At 51.1% G+C, this 18386-nt stretch overlaps 1 protein-coding gene across 5 annotated transcripts in view; it reads right to left on the bottom strand.

Annotated features, from left to right (window-relative positions):
• The window catches only part of Gramd4 (GRAM domain containing 4), a 77730-nt gene that overhangs the window by 30349 nt on the left and 28995 nt on the right, over nt 1–18386 (bottom strand). For 4 of the 5 annotated variants that reach the window (XM_021183290.2, XM_029469884.1, XM_029469885.1 and 1 more), the window contains 2 exons: nt 13747–13957; nt 6686–6806 (listed from right to left, as the gene is read on the bottom strand). In XM_021183290.2, the coding sequence (XP_021038949.1) occupies nt 6686–6806; nt 13747–13957 (332 nt within the window). Of the gene's footprint in view, nt 1–6685; nt 6807–12565; nt 12650–13746; nt 13958–18386 lie in introns of those variants that run through there. The other variant, XM_029469887.1, reaches the window with a different exon arrangement.

Raw genomic sequence — 18386 nt, 5'->3', positions numbered from 1 at the left:
AAAAAAAAAAAAAAAAAGAGTATATTTTACTGGGCAACAGAAATGATGTAGAAAAGCAAAGGTTTGGGGCTCCTCCTCACCCCAGTACTGGATACAGATCCTAGGATCTCGCACATGCTAGAAAATAACTCTATCACGAGTCCACACCCCTCAGACACAGAAATATGAAACGTTGGGCCTAATGGGCCGGAGCTTTAATTTTTATTAGGGCTAATTTCATCTTTTTCCTGGAAAAATTCCCATAGGACCCGCGTTGAGCTTATCTCAGTCTTCTGTCCTCACTTCTTCTCTGACCACCCCCTTCCCCCCCCCCTGCCCCCCGCAACACCGGCTTCACACCAGGGATAGAAGCAGATCTTCCCAGGCTCTGTCTCTGGGGTTTATCTTTGAGCTCCATAGCACTTAACATAAAGGAGGAGGCAGAGTTAGGAGGCCAGGACCCCAGCAAGACATCTGCAGGCCTAGGTCTGGAGGAGTGGGTCCAGGCGCATCTGTCAACAACACACCTAGCTGTCTCTAGCTGGTCTCTGGACTGCCTCGACTCTTCAGAGCCCTGAAGGCACTCTGGCGGCTTGGGGCCTTCTGCTTTCCACAGATAGTGAATCGATCTTGCTCATCTCTGATCACCTAGATCAATCACCCCAGGCTAACCTGTGTCACAAGGTCATGTGTTTTTCTGAGTCTGTATATCTAGAAGAAAGCCCTTCCTGCCTTCTTCCAGAAGTCTTCCCATAGAGAGAGGGTCAGCCATTCAACAACCCCCCCCCCCACACACACACATGTGTTGAGCATTAAGGAGACTTCGAGGAGTGTCAGGGGTTTGGAGGAATCACTGCTAGCCACTGGCTGCCTCTACTGGGAATCCACTTACACCACTGCACAGGTGTCAGAAGCTGGAGACAAGGCACAGTCCCTAGGGCAGTCTCCTCTAGATTGACCAGGGTGGTGGCAGCAGAAGTTTCACTGTGGAGGTGTCACCTCAGAAGGACCCTCAATCCATCCAAAGCTCTACAGCCCAGCCTAGCAACCACCAGCCAGGAGGCTCCTGATGCACTTTCCCCTCTAAAATCCAACCTTATGCCAAGCTGCTTTGGGGTAGAGGCTGTGTGCATGCCTTACAGCGTGGGTGATCTCACTTTTCAGAGCCTGCATACAGCAAGCAATCAATAAACGCACACTCAGTTATAGGCCTTGGAAATGAATGTGTTCGGGTCTCCCAAGCAATAATCCAGTGACATCCACCTCAAACTTGCTGGACATGAGCACCAGTCACTCATTTACAGTCTTTAACAAGCTTAGGCCCCTGCCTTTGGCTGGGACTAAGGCATATTTCAACTGTATCTTCTTCATCCCGTGTCGTTTTTCTCCTGGGAACATCTGTACCCTTCAATATTTAATCACTAAAGAAACCTATTGTGCACTTGGGGCTATGTCCCTCGTCCGTGAAGAATGACAGACAGGCTATTGTCCAAGAGAAAGGACAGCTGAGAGAGTTGAATAGAATCTGAACACTAGTCACTTAGACGCTATGGACGGAGCCAAGGTTCCAGTGCATTCTGAGCTGTTAGTGAAAGAAGGAAGCAAGAGCGGGAAGCCTAGGTCTCAAGGCCAGCCTGCAGCTCTCCCCACCCCACACATGGTATTTCCCCTGCTGACAGGAGGAACAGGAACCACCAGGCCAGCACGTGTTGCCTGTGTGCGTGCGTGTGTGTGTGTGTGTGTGTGTGTGTGTGTGTGTGTGTGTGTGTGTGTGTGTGTGTGTGTGTGTGTGTGTATGTATATATATATATATATATATATATATATATATATATATATATATATATATATACTCTGTAACACTGTACGACCCTGGAGACTGAGGGATGCCATGTTGGGTGGCGGCACAGGCTTCTCTGTGCAAACTCCACCTCTGCCAGGCTTTTCTGCAGTTTCTTCCAATCGCTCAGCGCCCACTACACCGGAGACATCAAGCCTTGGGTATAAAAATAGGTCCCGCCCCACCCTCAAGGTGCAGAGGGCCTGGGAAGGGCTGCCTATAACTGATAGCCAGTGCGGAAGGCTGGAGAGGGTGTAATCAGTCACCAACAGGTAACTAGTAGGTTAAACCACACCCGGACCGGGGACACAGACAGAAAACAGCAGGGAGAATCTCTGGTGCCATCCTAGAGTGACTGCCAGAACAGAACACAAGTTTGTGTACAGTGTGAGTGTGCTAACCCTTCTCTAGAAAGAAAGGTACAACCAAACACAACAATCAAGAGCAAGGATTATTAACTTAGAAGAAAACTAAGACTTCAGAGGAGACTCAAGTTCCCCGACTATCGCCTGATAGTGCGGCCAGATAAACCACTTGGTTTTATCTCTTTACAAAATCTGCTTTTAGGAGGGGTCTCCCTGTGTTGCCCAGGCTGGTGTTGAGTTCCAGGGTTCAGGTGACGCCCTGGCTTAGCCTCCCTTGTGCTGAAACCATAAGCTTTCCCTACTGTGAACAGTTTTTTTCTTGAGTGGGTGCTTTTTTTTTCTTCCCCCAGTACCGTGGAAGGGACCCAGGCCCTGGCTTGAGGACACCCGCCTGGCAGGCCTTCTGCCACTGAGCTACACCCCCAGTGCAATAATTTTAGACCTGTATTTAATTCGACGAGGAACTCTTGGCATCGTGCAGAATGAGATGAGGTGATATCCTAGACCTTGTGACCAGCGCTGAGGACACACCATCACGTCTGTGACATTCAGGGCAAAAGCCACATGACCTGAGTCTCTGTAAAGCAACAGAGAACCTGAGCCCACTCTATAAGCAACCTAGCCATGTGCCTTAAACAAACACCTGTTTCGGGAAACAAGCTGAGGAAAGGAGCCTAGAGAGGTAACTTGTGCCCAGAACTCCCTTTTGCTCAAAAGGACACGAGACAACGGTGAGGCGGCAATAAGGTCTCATACCAGATAATGGCATAGCATTACCTCCTAGTCTTGATAGCTGCACACTGCACACTGCGGCTAGATAAGAGAATAGCCTTGCTTTTAGGACGCATTCAGAACTCAGAAGCACCAGGTCTGAAACAGACCATCAGGCGGCTCAGGAAAAATACATATAAATAGATGGACAGATGGATGAATGGATGGATGGGTAGGTGGATGAGAGATGGAGGGGTGGGTGGATGGGTGGGCTGGTGGGCAAGAGATGGATGAGTGGCTGAGATGCATAGATGTGGGGGGGGGAATTGATGAGTAAATAGGCTGTGGATGAATGTGTAAATGGATGGATGGAAGATGGATGGATGTGTGGGTGGACGGCTAGATGGATGAGAGGTGGATGGGAGATAGATAAATGGGTGGATGCACTCATGTATATGTAACCGTATTGACAGCTAGATGGTGAGAATGGGGGGGAAGGCGGAGCTGGATGGATAAATCCCACAGACACCGAGTGTGGCAACCTTGTTACACTTTGAGGAGCAACTCCATGAGAAGGCGCCGAGTCTGAAAGAAAGTCGGAATAAACTCCAGCCAAGCAAAGGCAATTTCTGAAAACATCAGGGGTGGGAGAAACAATTGAAGCCAGCCCTGTATTCCTCAAACAGCAGGGCCAGGAGACAGAGACAGGAACCAAATGTGCAGGTGGCATTCCAATGTAGAAACTGATGCTCCCATCATGAGGTGTTCCCTTGGGACAGAAGTGGCAGAACCCGACACAGACTGGGCTCAGTGGTCCCCAGGCTGGTGGTGGCCCAGGCATTTTTGTTTCTCTTGGAGACAGGTTTTCACTGTGCAGCTCTTGCTGGCCTCTGCCTCGCAACCTCCTGCCTCCTACAAGCTGAGATTAAAGGTATGCACTGCCACACCAGGGTGTTTGTGGGGTGTTGTTTTGGTTCTGACATCCGTTTCTTTCCTTCTGTACCCCAGGTTGGCCTCCGATTCTACAGTCCTCCTGCCTCTGCCTCCTCAGCACCGGGATGTGATCATAGGTGTTTACCACCGTGCCCCGCTGGTCCTGAGACTCACATATATTATTGTGAGATAAGACAATTGAGTAAGACTATTGCTGCCTCTGGGAACCAAATTCAGTGTCCATTGAAGACACAGGCACAGTAAAAACCCAGTGACGACAAGACATCCAGGAGTCCTGGCTGTCTGTGCCTACAGAGTCACCTGTCTGAACTTATACTGCCCAAGCCCTGGTCATTGTAATGGTCAAGACACGATGACTCCCAGCTATGGTGACCATGCTATATAAACCTCAGTTGGTCTCCAAAGATCACTTTCCACCGGAAAAAAAAAAAAAAAAAAAAAAAAAAAAAAACAAAAAAAAACCAAACAAACAAACAAACAAACAAACAAAAAAACAGGATTGCCTTGAAAAAATGGTTAATTCCAGCACTGGCACAGGAGGTGTTACTAGTGGGCGGGGCCCAGAAGCCAAGGGATAAGGAGCGCTTGCATCCCAGAGGCAGAAATATGAGTACACACACAGGTCATAACCCCATGATCACTCCTTGTTATTGGAGCTACTGGTGGATCTAAAACACACAGCAGAGGGAGCAGGCACCCTCTCTGATCTCAGGTGGAATATTTAAAACTGTGTCACATAGAGAAGAAGTCTGTGTATCCCCTCCTTCCCCATGATTACTGTACCACAGGGCAAAGAGAGCAAAGGGGAAATTGTTTACAGAAACTCGTTGGCTAATCGGCGAAGCAAGAACTACGGACGAACGAAATCAACTGGTCTGAAAACTCTGCCGAGATGCCTGCTCTTTGGGATGTCAGGGGCACCATGCCTCCGGGCGACGTACAGCAATGTCATCAAAGGGCTGCCCCAAATACCAACCACATCCATCACTGTGGAGGAGGGGTGGCAGACGTGGTGACTCTATGGGACACTATCCATAGAACTCAGCGGAGAGTCCCAGGCTTGGGGAGCTACCCACCAAGGATTATGGCAGTAATAGAGAAAGTAGGCACCAAAAGACAGAGGAGAGACGCCAGCCGTTCCCACCCACGGACCTTGTTGGGTATCGATTCGGAGTTGTCAGAAAACTATCAGGGAGATCCCAGCTCCAGTCGGTCTCTGATGCAATCGGGGTGGGGGGAAAGCTGTGTGTTGTTCTAGTTCCCATCTTGGTCTCTCAGCTTTTGTCATTAAAACATATTGAGCTATCTACTAAAATATTTACAGGCGAAGCAATAGTGCGCAGGCTGAGCTTCGCCCAACCCAGAGGGGGAGGAGCGAAAGAAAGCCTGTCTGGCCTAGAAAACTCCCGGAGAGGCAGGCGGGAGTCGACAGGAGCCTCTGATGCTTTCTTCTTTGCTTCTGTGTAGATTCAAAATCTTCCAGAATTAATGAAAAATGAAACTACCAGGAGAAGCCCACACCTATCTTAAGAGTTACCAAGGAGGGTGGTGGTGATGCACACCTTTAATCCCAGCACTCGGGAGGCGGAGGCGATTGGATCTCTAAATTAGAGGCCAGCCTGGTCTACAAAATGAGTTTTAGGACAACCAGGATTACACAGAGAAACCCTGTCTCAAAAAGCCCTACCCACTTCCCCCGAAAGAAGAGTTACCAAGGAGCAGGATGAGATACCTCCTTGGGCAACACTGAGAAAAAAAATTGTGGTTATGATCTTAGGATGCCAACAACGTGTGCTACAGCGGAATAGCCAAGTATGTACATCAGACCTTTTCCTTCATGATCTAGCAGCCTCAGAGTCCCCCACCCCCTCATCCCCATGAGCTCTGGCCTTCGCGGCCATGCTGTGCACCTTCAAATTGCTCCACAGTGGGGGGTGTTCTGGCAGCCCTAATACACCCCGCCCCGGGCCTGGACTTGTTCCACGGATTCACAGTGACCAGCTCTGGGCAAGCGGGACTGAAGCTCTCTTCTCATGGTTGCTTCCGAGGAGCCCGGGCTCCTGCAGAGCATCAGCTCTGACAACACGTGTAGGGGGCCACAAGCACGGGCTTTGGAGCTAGCCAGGTTCGATTAAGTCCTTATTACTACTCTCGCTACGCTGTCCTCAGTGTATTCATCTGCGAGACCAGGAGGGTGTGGGAGTTACGAGAAAGACCAAATGTGAGCTGTGACTGGGTTGAACCTGTAAGAGCTCCTGTTCTGTGGAAAACCCACCTCCTCCTTACTCCAAAGGTCAAGTTCTAGCCAGCAGGAGCCAGGAGGGGACGGCCAGCAAACAACTGGGTCCCAGGGTCCTCCCACCGTCCCTCGGCGTGTAACAGTACAGATAGTTTCAGATGCCTCTTAGGAGCTCTGAACATTCTGAGTTAACTGTGCTTGACTCATGACAATCGTCCCAGTTTCCATGGGGCAGGTCACTCCTTTCCCAGACTCCAACTGCTTCCTCACCCCATCTGCAAAGCACAGGCCGAGGGCTGGGTTTTGTGAAGCAACGAGCATCAGAGAGACAAGACTCACGTTCAGAGGGGAATCACTCACGTCACGAGGGGGCATCAAAGTCCAAAGTCCAAGTCCATGTCTTGGTCCAAGCCTTTCCCTGCACACGCCTGTGTTCACACCTATCCCCTGCGCATGCGCCTGTTCACACATGCCTGCCCCCATCCACACCTGCCCCACGTCCATACCATAGCACCTCAGGCTCACCGTGCCTCAGCTGTGGCCCCTCCCCTCTGACCCCCCCCCCCCCCCCCTTAAGTACTTCCTCTTCACACTCACGAAGAAAGTGCTTTTCCAGTAAGGCGATTTCCAGATGGCCCTTGATCTCGTTCAGTCGATCGAACTCTGTCCTGTTGAAGTCCTGCACGCCTGCCGCCATGATGAGGGTCCCTGGACCAGCCTGGAAGGAGAGCCAGAAGACCACACTCAGAGGACCACACAGAAGCAGCCTTGCCTGATTCCAGTTGGTTTTTAGGAGCCCTGAGGGCCTTGGGGTGGCAGTTGCAAGACAGATCACAAGGGAAGGTATACATTATGGTCAAAATAATGGCCAGAGGACCCCCCCAACGAGCATTTCCCTGAACATCTGAGACAAGGAAACATGGGCTCTACAATTGTGTATCAGCCTACCCACTACCTCGAGATGTTAGACAGTACGGATCTTCTCAGACCTGACACAAAGTTTTAAGAAATAACACAGAAGTCAGAACCCTGTGTGAGGGCTTGCTCAGTGGTCAGGGCGCTTGCCACACAAGTATGAAGACCAATTCAGCTCCCCAGACTCCCAGGTGGGCATGGGAGCCTCTGCTTGGAATTCCAGCCTCAGAAAGCAGAGACAGGGACTCACTAGAGCAAGCAGGCTAGGGAGACTCACTATCACTGAGCTCTGGGTTTGATTGAGAGATCCTGCCTCCGAGAATAAAGCAGAAGACGAATGGAGGATAATTCTGGACATTGACCTCGTGCCTCCACGTGCATGCATGTGTGCAGAGGTGCATGCACACACCTACACATGCAAACACGCACACGCACACCACACATACCCACTTAACATTGGAAAGGAGGAGTAAAACACTAAATAAAGTGTTAAACTTGGTTTCTGTTGTTTTGTTTTTGAGACAGTCTCCTGATACAGTCCAGACCAGCCTCAAATTCATCATCCTCCTGCCTCAACCTCTCAAGTGCTGGGAAAGCCATGTATTGTCACGCCTAGCGGACATTAAGCCTCTCGATGATATCAACTCGGACTGTCATACTACAGATGGAAGAAACTGTGGGACTATCCGGCCAGGAGTTAACCCCACCAGAGCAGTTACCCTCTTACTGGGAGCCCAAGGGTGTCTATCCTACACTGAGTAGATCAAGGGGAAAACAGCTTCTAAGTAAGGTCTATGAGGAACCAAGATGAGCACATGCCACACCAGATCCTTCCTGTTGGTTCTCCAGAGAGCCGATTCCTCTACTGTCCTGTCCCGGAGGCCAAGGGCTAGCTCTAGTCACACACCCCACAGCCACTGCCATGGGCGCTAGATACAGCTATGCATCCTGCTGACCACGAGGCCCCACCCAGCACCGCACAACCTCCTGGACCAGTGGGAACTCCTAACTTGGCCCTGTCTTGACCTCCTATTGCTTCACTCCCTGAACAGGTAAGCATACTGCATTCTCCCTTGGCATCTCTACTCAGGCTGGTGCTAGCGTGTGCACCCCGATTTCTTTGTCTCCAACTCCTCTTCTCTTGGCCCTCTGGTCTAGGCACCTTCTACAAGTTCTACTCATTCTCTGTGTGTCTGAGTCATGCCTAGCCTCCCTGTCCTCAGCGCACTCGGGCAAGGCCTATCTTAAGAACGAGGTCATCAATGTTGAATTGAAATGGGATCCAGCAGCCCAGGAGCTCTGCAGCCTTGCTCCTGCTTCATCTCCAAGAAATGCCCCACACTCTGACTGCCGTCTGGGCTAGCCTACGAGGAGGTGTGTTGAATATTTCACTCGCTCTGCTCACAGGCACCAGCAGACTTACAGCGGGAGTCTTATGTTGAGTCCGAGGCCCCATTTGTCAAGGGACTGACCCTACTGCAGGAGTCCCAGGTGAGCCAGGCCATAGGAGTGGGTACGGTCCTTTCAGGATAACCGAGGCCCTGCCCTGGAGATGACCAGTTGTTAGGTAACTGTTACAGTTACATAGCGAAGAAGACCCCATGAGCAAGAAGCAAGCTCTACCCAGCGCAGAGCCATGCTAAGGGCAGTCAGTGCTGCTAGCTCTCCTCCTCTAATCCACTCTCAAGTTTTGCCCTCCCTACATCCAGTTCCTCCCAGGATTTCCTCATGCGATGATGGAGGGAAGAGGGACCCTGGGAATCCTAAGAAGGCAGTAGACTTGGCCTACATCTCCTGGGGGTATCTGATGGGGAGCAAGGACACTAACCCTGGGAGAAGACAGTGGAGGGATGTAAGCCCCAAGCAGCCAGCTCTGGGCTGACAATGACCTTCATCTGCTGGAGCTGTCACTTGGCTCCAAAGAGCCTCCCACATAGCCTTACCATAGGGGCTGAAGAACAAAGTGAGGGACCATCAGTGGTTACTGGGAACAAATCGGGGGGACCCATGTCCCTTTATCCTAAGCATCTGCTTTGACCACTAAAGGATGCCTTGGAGTGGGGTCCTAAGACAAACTGCTCTAGATAAGAATTCATTTCCAAGAGGGGAACTGGGGGGAGAACCCAAGGTTTTTTTTTATTTTTGTTTTTGTTTTTCAAATCAAAAGATAGCCACCTATCAAATGCCAGGCATGGCACAGTCACCCTGGCATTCCTTATGTCCTGTTTATGTGTGCTGGTCCCTCTAGCAGCAAAGTCAAGTTCCAGATCCCGGGCTGGGGTCATGATGGGACCATGGGATCCTAGAGCCTACAGGTAATGCCAGTTTTCAAAGTGGCCTGGGAATCCAATCAGATTTAACAATGCCACTCTTCTCATCCTATCAGGACAGGAAGGGTGAACCCCAAGTGACGGGGAGGGGGGGTTAGAAAGGAAACTTGGAGAGGAACCAATACCTCCCAGCCAGTAAGCCAACCTTCCCAGAAGAGAGCAGGGCAACCACAACAGGCAAGCTGAGGGTGTGGTGGTGGAGACTGGCAGGGAAGGCAGAGGGGACCAGAGAAAATGGCTGGTCAATCTGATGGGCTTAGCTAGCTCCTGACAAAAGGAGCCAGTTCATCCCTGAAGGGCCAGCTACACTTGAATGCACTCATTCACGTCCCTGAATGGGTATCCTAACACCTGGGCTCAGGGTTTCCAATCAGCAAGTCAATTCTAGCGGCTTCAGGGCAGAGAGGTCAAAGCTCCGGGGAGTGGTCCCCCACTCCTCCAACCTTCCACTCCAGCAGCCCTGAAGGGAGGCCTAAGAGACTTGGCCAAGTGATCAAGGTCTCTAACAAGGGTGACAAGGCCCCAGGGTACTGTGCTGAAGTTCCTAGTCCCCCAGCTGGCTGATCTTTTCCCAGACTTAGGAAGAGTAACTGTGACTTGGGAGCCTGGGGTCTAGACATAGACTGAGGCTGGAATGAAACCACTGTAAATTTACATAGCGCAGTGAGTACAGAGATGACCACCATCCCTCTCACAATATAAGCCAGGCAAGCTGAGCTGCCATTTTTGCCTGCATTAGCTGACCCAGGAGTTGGAGGGAACCCTAGGCAGGGGCCCAGGAGCACGGGCCTCTAGGCCAGCCATGGGGACGAAGCACATTGCCTGGAGGAGGGCAGCTCTCGGCAGCCTCTGGAGGCTCCAGCACTCTCCTGTGACTCACAGACCCAGCAATACTTCAAGCTGGGGGGTGGGGGGGGGGTGCACCAGTGTCCCTCGGTGAGGAGGTCACTGAAAGCAGAGACATACTCCACAGTGGGAGCCTGAACGCCTGCTGAGAGAAGCAGCTCAATGGCTCTCATCACAGAGCACTGGTGAGTGGGGCATCTGTGCCACCCAGACCACAGCAGTCCACAGAGCCCACACATGGGAGTGGGGAATGGCCTCATCTCCTGGGAAGTGGAGTGTTGCATGGCAGTTCCCTCGGACGCACAGGGCCTCCACGTGACCCAGCGACTCCAGATGCAAACAGCTGTTTGTGAGAAACTATATTCCCCGTGTTCTGTTGCTTGTCAGAGCCCTAAAGTGGAAGCAAACCTAGTGTCTGCTGGTATGTTCGTGGATAAACAAACACGGTCCATCCAGTCCAGTACTTGCTATATAGCCTAAGATGGCCTTGTGGTAATCTTGCATTTTTTAGCTTCTTGAGTGCTGGAATCAGACATACCCTGGCACTCCAGAAGATCAGGCACATAGATACACTTGGGAGAATGCAGGGTGTTGCGCGTGCTGGGTAACCTCTCCACTGCTGAGCTGTACCCTCAGCCCAAACCACGGGTCATGATTAAGTCATAAGAAGGAAAGATGCCAGACACCAGAGACCACACCTTGTGCCAGTTATTTGTGGCCGTGGGCTGAGGCCACAGACTCGGAATCTTCTGGCAGCCCAATACCTAGCTATGCTACCAGCAGGAGGTCCAGGGCTGCCCAGACATCCCAGAGCAATAGGTCACAATGGATATGTCTATATGTCTATGGTCTATATTACAGGAAATTCTTTCAAACTGCATTCTAACTAGACCCTGCAGCTGCTAAGTGGCCAAGTGAGGCTATGACTTGGGGTGGCTATCCCTGGAAACCCATATGTTATAGGATAGTTGATCCCACTGTGAACCCCAAGATTGTGTTATTTACTGAAGAAAAAAAAAAAAAAACCTATCTCTAGTTGTGGTATGGTCCAGCCCTTAACACACACCTTTAATCTCTTTGGCTGGAATACAGATACACCCTTAGTACACACCTTGAATCCCAAACAATGAAGGTAAAGTTAGTTTGAAGAAGGAAACACCCGTGTTCAAAGTGATGCCTAATTGAGTGACAGAGAAAGTGACGAATCAGAGAAAGATTTGACAGAATAGAATATGCCCAACTCTTTTGGTTTTTGTTTTGTTTTGTTTTGTTTTGTTTTGTTTTGTTTTGTTTTCAAGACAGGGTTTCTCTGTGTAGCCCTGACTGTCCTGGAACTCACTCTGTAGACCAGGCTGACCTTGAACTCAGAAATCTCTGAGCTGTCTCTGCTTCCCAAGTGCTGGGATTAAAGGCGTGAGCCACCACTGCCCTGTTTATATGCCCAACTCTTATGAGGAGAGAAGAGAGAAACTACCTAAGAGAGCAGTGTTGAGAGACAAAGGGAGAGAGTGCGGCTTTGCCAGGACAGTTGTACAGAGGTTGCAAAGAGAGAACAAGCTAGACAGAGGTGAAGACAGAGCAAGCCAGAGAATGAGAAGGAGCCAGAAGATTAGAACATATTGCCAAAGTTAGTATGAAGCCAAGCAGAAAATTTCAGCCAGAGTCCAAGAGAGAAGCCAGACTGAATAAGTCAGTGTGGAGAGGAGTTTTGAGCCAGGACAGCTGAGTTGAATCAGCCAGAGTTCAGTCAGAGCTAGAAAGGGTGAGCTTATTCAACAGTAAGTCTCAGAGGCGGGAAACATTCTAGGCCTAGATTAGACTAGACTGAAACTGGATGCTTCCAGGACTAGGCCTAGGTTAGCAGACATAGGTAGTAAGCCTCAGAGAGGACAATTTCTACAGGAGAGTAAAAGTCACTTTTACACCCATATACCACCCACTTCTCCATACACTGCCTCATGTTACCTCAGACATGCACACAGGTAGGTGGGTCCTAGTCTAGTCCAATCCTACCACACAATCCTGGCTAGACACAGATAGACACAGAGATGGGCAGACAGAGGTACAGCCAAGACAACCATGCTTCAGCCTCTAAGTAGGTTTTCTTTTGGTCACTGAACCCAGAATCTTATACCTTGTGTGTGTGTGTGTGTGTGTGTGTGTGTGTGTAGGCACACACATGTGCATGTATATGTGTATATGTATGCATGCATGTGTGAGTGTACATATGTATATGTGCATGTGATTGTATGTGTGTATGTGCATATTTGTGTGTGCATGTTTGCATGTATATGCATATATGTGTGTATGCATGATTATGGGTATGTGAGTGTGTGTGTGACAATTCTTGTCCCTGAGGTACTCAACTCGAAGGTTCTCATCTTACCCAGACCCATGGCTTGCACACCTCTACCCCAGCACGCGACAAGATACCATTTTTCTGTCAAGTCTGTACTACTCTGTATTGTCACTTGCAAAACAGGACACACCAAGCTAAAACGAATGACCCAACCCCTAGACCAATAGCTGATGGACTAGCCATTGACTTTGAACTCTGGGAATAGTACCAGCCAAACACACCGGGAGGCTGGATAGGAAGGCAAGCGGCCCCACCCACCTGGCTAGGCAGCACAGGGCACACAGCCAGGCTCTTAGGAGGCAGCGCAAGTGAATTATTAATCTCGCCAGGAGCAGTACATGGTCACCATCCTATTATGAAGCATTAATAATACAGGAGCTAAGAGAAGGCCAGTGATCGCAGTCACATCTGGAAAGATTACCAGGCTCAGGGGGCTGAGAGAGGAAAACCAATAGTCATCAAGTACACTCAAGGATGCTGGGGTGCTCGGGACGGAGACTGAGCAGTTGTGCACACCGCAGCCAGCCTGAGACTTGAGAGGCCTGTCCAGAGGAAAGACTGCAAGGTACTCAGTGACCCAGCTCTATTCTGCACTCCCCAGCCTGACACACCCAGGAAACACAAGCTCTGGAAGGAAGGCAGGGGCCCTGAGTGTGTTCACACCAAAGCCTTGCCCTAGCTAGGGTTGTCCAGTGATATCTGATGCCCAGACAGAGAGCTCCTTACCACTGTGTGTACTGGCCACTGGCCAGTGTGTGCATTAATGAGGGCTCAGCCAGTGGCTGGGTCAGTGACATATATCCTAGTATGGACAGACAAGCTGGGTGTCAGTAGCTTTTATATCAGCCATGCCCTGTCCCGTCACTACACCAATCCTGAGGACAGGGAGAGGGGGAGGGGCACCCGGGCTACAACACTGTATTTATATGACAAGTTTCCCAAACACCCAGAAAAAAAATATAGCTTCTAGACAAAGCTTTGTACAGAAGTCCCACCTAGCCAAGGGCCTGCCCCAGTGGGCTCTGTGGGTTGTTGTAGACAGGCATCAGGAGACAGAGAATTGGGCGTGTCTAAATTGCCTGGTCAGGCATGAATCTTCCCATGTCCAGACTCAGCTTGGCCATCCATGAACTGGGTATAACACCCCTCCTCCTGCCCGCGCTGCCCACGTCGAGCGATGTAAAAGACTCAGGGCCTGGCATACTCACAGGGTCCCTGAGCTCCTCACTGTCCCGGGGCGAGGGCCGTGGCGTCTTCAGGGGGATCTCGTCTCCGCACTCGGTGTCCGAGGCATTTGGGGACTCAGCTAGATCAAGGAAGTCCTCTCTCTTGTGGCCTCTGAACCTGATCCTATCCAGCCTCCTGAGCATGTTCAGCACGGCACTCCTCGGCCTCACCTGGACATGACGGGGAGGTTCCCTGTAAGAGAATGAAGCATGTCACTAGCTGCCCGTTGTCTGCTGCCCCCAACCCCGCTGCTGCCGCCACCATGTTTGGTCCCAGCCCTATATTGAGGCTGATGGTGAGCACTTAGCTCTACAATGAATGGCCAGATCTGATCAGACCAGACATCACCCATCCATGGATGACCTGGCCAGCTGCTGAGGTTCCTTCTGTGCAAAGTCCTACGGAAGGAAGCAGAAGGAAGCCCCAAGTTCTCAGGGCCGGGGGGATCCTGGTCATATAGATGGTCTAGAGTGGGTCACCACATTGTAACAGATTTAAGGGTATGGGATAACTAGAGCTGAGAAAGAAAAAGGTTGACCGCTCTCTAAAATGCTGTCAGGACTGGAGACTAGTCTTACTGCAGTACTGCCTATCACCCGCAACAGCACCACAGCTGGGTCTCAGCATCACTTCTGCCTCTATAGAGTCCCTGCAGGCCCACTGGGACCTGTGGAAAAATGGGCAGGGATTGACACCATCATCCTTTTGTCTGCCCAACTTTCCCCTTCACCTTCTAACACTGGCTTGGCCTTGGAGGCTTCTCCTAAAACCGAGTCCTGCCAGAAACAGACTCAGAAGTTGGGCAAAGGCCTTGTCCCATGTCCCACGTCCCACGTCCAACTACACAGTGTGTGCTGCATGCAAAGCTCATGTAAATTAACAGACAATGCGTACCAAATGATGAGCACCCCCTGGAAGCTTGTTCTCCACCCCTCTATCCTAACTGGACCAGGAGAGCCATGGGAATCCTCAAAAGCCCCACTGCAGGGGGGAGGGCTGTTCTTCCACTGGGTCCAGCTGGCCTCATAGTAGGGCTGGCTCCTGTCATACAACTCCAGGTCTAAGGCTACAGAGCAGGATCCACGGGCTGCCCTTCCCACAGACCCTGCCCTGACATCTTTAAGAGCCTCAGGGAGCAAGCACAATGATACGCCCCTGGGTTCCAGGCTGCTCTGTGCTCACTGCCTCTCCGAGATGCGACATCAATCTCTGAAACAGAAATGATCTCCCAAGCAGGCCAAAGTATTCTGGGAATTCAAGATGACACATGCTGAGGGCCTGACCCCAGGCCTGGGCCTAGGCCCAGTCAACCACAGGATTGTTTTCACACAAGGAAAATCGGGGGAGTGAACTGGGTTGGCCTCTGTGCAGCAAGGCGGGAAGAGCTTCCTGTTTGGTGCAGGAGCACGGAAGCCCTCAGTGGACAGATAAATCACAGCCTGGACATAGTCTTGCGACAGACAAGCCTGCCTGCCCCCAAGGCTCCTTCCTGCTCTCCTTGTCAGGAAGGCCCTCTCTCAGCAAGGCTCACTAATGATGGAACCCGTAAGCCCTCTGTCAAAACTGCTCTGGGGGTCAAGAGGGACTAGATCGGTTGTTAGAACGCTTGCCTAGCACGGACCGGACCTTGGGTTCAATCCCCAGCACTGTGGTGAGACATGCCTGTCATCCTGGCACTTGGGGGATGGAGGCCGAAGGTCAGAAGTTCAAAGTCAACCTCTGCCACACAGCAAGTTCCAGGCTAGCCTGGACTACGTGAGATCCTGTCAGGAAAGAAAGGAAAGCAAACTGAAAGAAGCAGAGGGTGGGGGAGTTGGGGGAGGGGAAGGAAGGAAAGAAAGAGAATTTGCTCGTTCTAAACCACAGAGCAATGGAGACGTGCAGCCTATCAGCACGGCCAAAGTGCAAGCACACACCAAGGGAAATGGAACCATACCTTCGACAAGTGACAAGCGACAAGCCGTTGGCAGTGTGGTGGGTGGGGCAAGCAGCCACGCAGGGTGCGAGCCAATGCTAGCCACTAGGAAACTTATCACATGCAGGAGACCAAAGGGACATTAAACTTAAAAGCATAGAGAGCAAAACACCAGAGAAGAGATAATTAATGGTCTACATTGAGAATGTATTAGCTGGAGAGACGGCTCAGCATAGTTAAGGGCACCAGGGGCTCATCTAGGGGACCAGTTCCCGGGGTACACACTGGGGCTCACCACCATTCAAACTCCAGATTCGGGGATCGGGTGCCCTCTTCTGACCTCTGCAGGCATCAGGCATGCATGCGGTACACATACATCCGTGCCAGCAAAACACACACAATAGACATGATATCAAATAAATAAATCTAAAAAAAGAAAAGACTGAAAAATAAATTCACAAAGTAGAAGCAGTAGAAAAGAATAGAGACCACTAGACAAATGTAAAAATTAAAACCAAAAAAAAAAAAAAGCTCACATGTTTAAAGCATAGACAATGAAATTGAAAACGCCACACCCAATGCAAAAGAGTGGTTCCCAGTTCCCAGATTGCATAAATAAAAGAAACAAGAGTGGTTCCCAGTTCCCAGATTGCATAAATAAAAGAAACAAGAGCGGGAGATGGTGCATGGCAGGGGGCAGGGGGTTGGCAGGGGCAGTGAGGAGACCACTTCCCAGCTCACCCAAAAACTGGCCATGATGTCAAGCAGGAAACCAACTCACACTAATGCTGCAGGTGCTTCAGCATCCTAGACCACTGACGTCTACAGAGCCAGTGGTCCACGCTGTGGGATCCGATCCCACCAGCAAACACAAAAGCAGGGGATCACACTCTGTATGTGGAAATCCTCACTCTGTGTTACCCCTACCCACTACCAGCCACATACAGGGTGGGGGCAATGGTGTGTGTGTGTGTCGTGGCCTCATACAGGACCCCAGCCGCAAGTCACCATAGCCCTGCGGTCACTGCGAATGGGTATGAGAAGAGACACAACCTTATCAGACTTAGAGCAGCTCCAGCAAGTCTCCCTCCAAATGCTCCACAGTGCCTTTCCACGGCTTTGTTCCAGCGACTTTATTTACTATGGTGAGATGCACACACATCAGAGAATGTACTAAGTAAAGCATCTTCCAGGGGTGCATTCGGTGCTGTTAACTATATTCATCCCTCCTAGGATGCTCTGTCTCGTAAAACTGCAACCACCTTCCCTTGCTCAACACCAGCCGCCTTCCTTCTTCATCCTGGCCTCTGGGAACTCCAGCGCCATCAGGAGGTAGGGGAGAGGAGCCAGTGGGTAAGGGAGGGGGCTTGCTGTTTAAGCATGAGGGCCTGAGTTCAAATCCCTAGCACCCATGTAAACAGATGCGCTCAGCCACATGCTCAATGGTCACCCTGATGCTGGGGGGGGGGCTGGAGACAGGAGGGGCACCGGTGGCTGCCAGTCTTGCTCTAGTTTTAGTGACAGACCTTGTCTGGAGGGAATAAGGTGGAGTGTGACAGAGGAAGACACATGATGTCCTCCTCTGGCTTCTGCGTGTGAACAGGTGCACGCACCAGCATGTGTGTGCTCACACAAATAGAAAGAGAAAGAAGGAAGGAAGGAAGGAAGGAAGGAAGGAAGGAAGGAAGGAAGGAAGAAAGGAAGGAAGGAAGGAAGGAAGGAAAGCCAAAGCAGGTAGAGGCCCCTCCCAACCTGATACTGACTGATACTGAGTTCCTTTTGTTCCGGGAATGGCCAGCCCTGTTCCTGCTGCTAGAGGCTGCAGAACAAGGAGGGTGGGGGGACTGCCAAGATGCCGAGGCCCAAGGCAATGGGCACCCGGATGCCGGAGCATATGCCCCTGGGTGGGCACAGGCTACCTACAGGCTGAACTGAGTAGTAAGCATGCTTTTATGTGGAGCTCTTGGCTCTCCGAGGGTTCCCTCCAGAGGCTTCCCCTGTCTAAGATTCTGCAGCTCCTCGGAACCAGGGCCAGCTTCCCCATTAAGCTTCAGCAAGCAAATGAGAAGAGGGAACAAAGGCAGCCCAGCATCAAGCCTACCCCCACCTGAATGGGAGCATGGGAGGCCGACTACCACGGGCGTTCAGGCTCCCTGCCTCCTGCCCAGCTCCGCACACAGGGTCCTGTTGAGCTGTTCACACGGGCACTGAAGGGAAAACCAGGATTTGTAGATTTCCCCCCAAGAAGGGGAACCAGGGGCCTCCTCCCAGCCCCACTGCTCTTCTTTGGGTCTCCACTAGGGCCCTCAAAAAGGTGAACTCTTCAAGTTTCAGAGGGGAAGAACCAAAACCTAAGCTACCAGAGATAGTTTCTGACTTTGCCAGCAAACATGCCCCAGGGACCTACATCTGCCACGCCCATGTCAGCATCCCCTGCTGGCTGGAATCCTCCCCAGGGTGACCACACGTCAACAAGAGGTGCAAAGACCCTATTTGCAGATGAACATGAACACGGAGGACACCGTTCAACTCCATACAACCTGATTCATAGAGGAGGATGCCTGGGCCAAGGCCGCCTGGGGCTCCCCACCCTCCAGGGCTGGGCCTCCATGGTGGGCATTGCCCACCAAGCCAACACTGTGTTTGAGCCTTGCCTGCCGCCTTGATTGCAGCTGATATATATATATATATATATATATATATATA

This window comes from Mus caroli, chromosome 15 (genome assembly GCF_900094665.2).
Source record: "Mus caroli chromosome 15, CAROLI_EIJ_v1.1, whole genome shotgun sequence".
Taxonomy (NCBI): domain Eukaryota; kingdom Metazoa; phylum Chordata; class Mammalia; order Rodentia; family Muridae; genus Mus; species Mus caroli.
Note: the sequence above shows the minus strand (reverse complement) of the source record. Positions and strands in the feature narration are given on the sequence as shown.